At 49.8% G+C, this 1,268-nt stretch overlaps 1 protein-coding gene across 1 annotated transcript; it reads right to left on the reverse strand.

Moving 5' to 3' along the window:
* Nucleotides 1–284: 284 nt before the first annotated feature.
* On the reverse strand, nt 285–920 carry LOC123964346 (proline-rich receptor-like protein kinase PERK8; the record flags this gene model as incomplete). The annotated part of the gene is made up of 2 exons (XM_046041380.1): nt 285–368; nt 855–920. Coding segments are annotated over 2 exons (150 nt in total), but the record flags the coding sequence as incomplete, so codon positions are not given.
* Between the last annotated feature and the right edge of the window lie 348 nt (nt 921–1,268).

The raw sequence follows: 1,268 nt of genomic DNA on the forward strand, positions 1-1,268 counted from the left end.
GCTGGTGTCGTTGTTACTTCAGTTGTTGTTTGGGCAGGGGTCGTTGTCGACTGAGTTGCTGGAGCAGGTGTCGTTGTTTCATCATTGGTTGTCGGGGCAGGGGTCGTTTTTGACTCAGCTGTTGGAGCAGGTGTTGTTTCTTCAGTTGATGGAGCAATTGTTGTTGATTCAGTTGTTGTTGGGGATGGTGTCGTTGCTTCAGTTGTTGGAACAGGTGTCACTGCCTCAGTTGTTGTCGGGGCAGGTGTTGTTGTTGCTTCAGTTGTTGTCGAGGCAGGTGTCGTTGTCTTCTCAGTTGTTGGAGCAAGTGTGGTCCTTTCTTCAGGTTTTAGAGCAGGTGTTGTTGCTTCAGTTGTTGGAGGTGGTGTCGTCGTTGCTTCAGTTGTTGTCGGGGCAGGTGTCGTGGTTGCCTCAGTTGGAGCAGGTGTTTTTGTTGCCTCAGTTGTTGGAGCAGTTGTAGTTGTTCCCTCAGTTGTTGTCGGGGCAGGTGTAGTTGTTGTCTCAGTTGTTGGAGCTGGTGTCGTTGATTCAGTTGCTGTCGGGGCAGGTTTCATTGCCTCAGTATTTGGAGCAGGTGTCATCTTTGCTTCAGTTGTTGGAGCAGGTGTCGTTTCTTCAGTTGTCGGAGCACTTGTAGTTGATTCAGTTGTTGTCGGGGCAGGTGTCGTGGTTGCCTCAGTTGCTGGAGAAGATGTCGTTGTTGCTTCATTTGTTGTTGGCGAAGGTGTCGTTGTTGCCTCAGTTGTTGGAGCTGGTGTTGTTGTTGCTTCAGTTGTTGGAAAATGTGTCGTCGTTGCCTCAGTTGTTGGAGAAGATTTCGTTGTTGCTTCAGTTGTTGGAGCAGGTGTCGCTGCCTCAGTTGTTGTCATGGCAGGTGTCGTTGTGGCCTGGGTTGTTGTTGGCGAAGGTTTCGTTGTTGCCTCAGTTGTTGGAGCTGCTGTTGTTGTGGCTTCAGTTGTTGTCGGGGCAGGTGTCGTGGTTGCCTGAGTTGGAGCAGGTATTTTTGTTGCCTCAGTTGTTGGAGCAGTTGAAGTTGTTTCCTCAGTTGTTGTCGGGGAAGGTGTAGTTGTTGACTCAGTTGTTGGAGCAGGTGTCGTTGATTCAGTTGTTGTCGGGGCAGGTTTCATTGCTTCAGTTGTTGGAGCAGGTGTCATCGTTTCTTCAGTTGTTGGAGTACTTGTAGTTGTTACTTCAGTTGTTGTTGGGGCCGGGGCCGGGGTCGTTGTTGCTTCAGTTGCTGGAGAAGATGTCGTTGTTGCGTCATTTGT

The sequence above is a fragment of the Micropterus dolomieu genome, unplaced genomic scaffold (assembly GCF_021292245.1).
Source record: "Micropterus dolomieu isolate WLL.071019.BEF.003 ecotype Adirondacks unplaced genomic scaffold, ASM2129224v1 contig_1906, whole genome shotgun sequence".
Lineage (NCBI taxonomy): Eukaryota > Metazoa > Chordata > Actinopteri > Centrarchiformes > Centrarchidae > Micropterus > Micropterus dolomieu.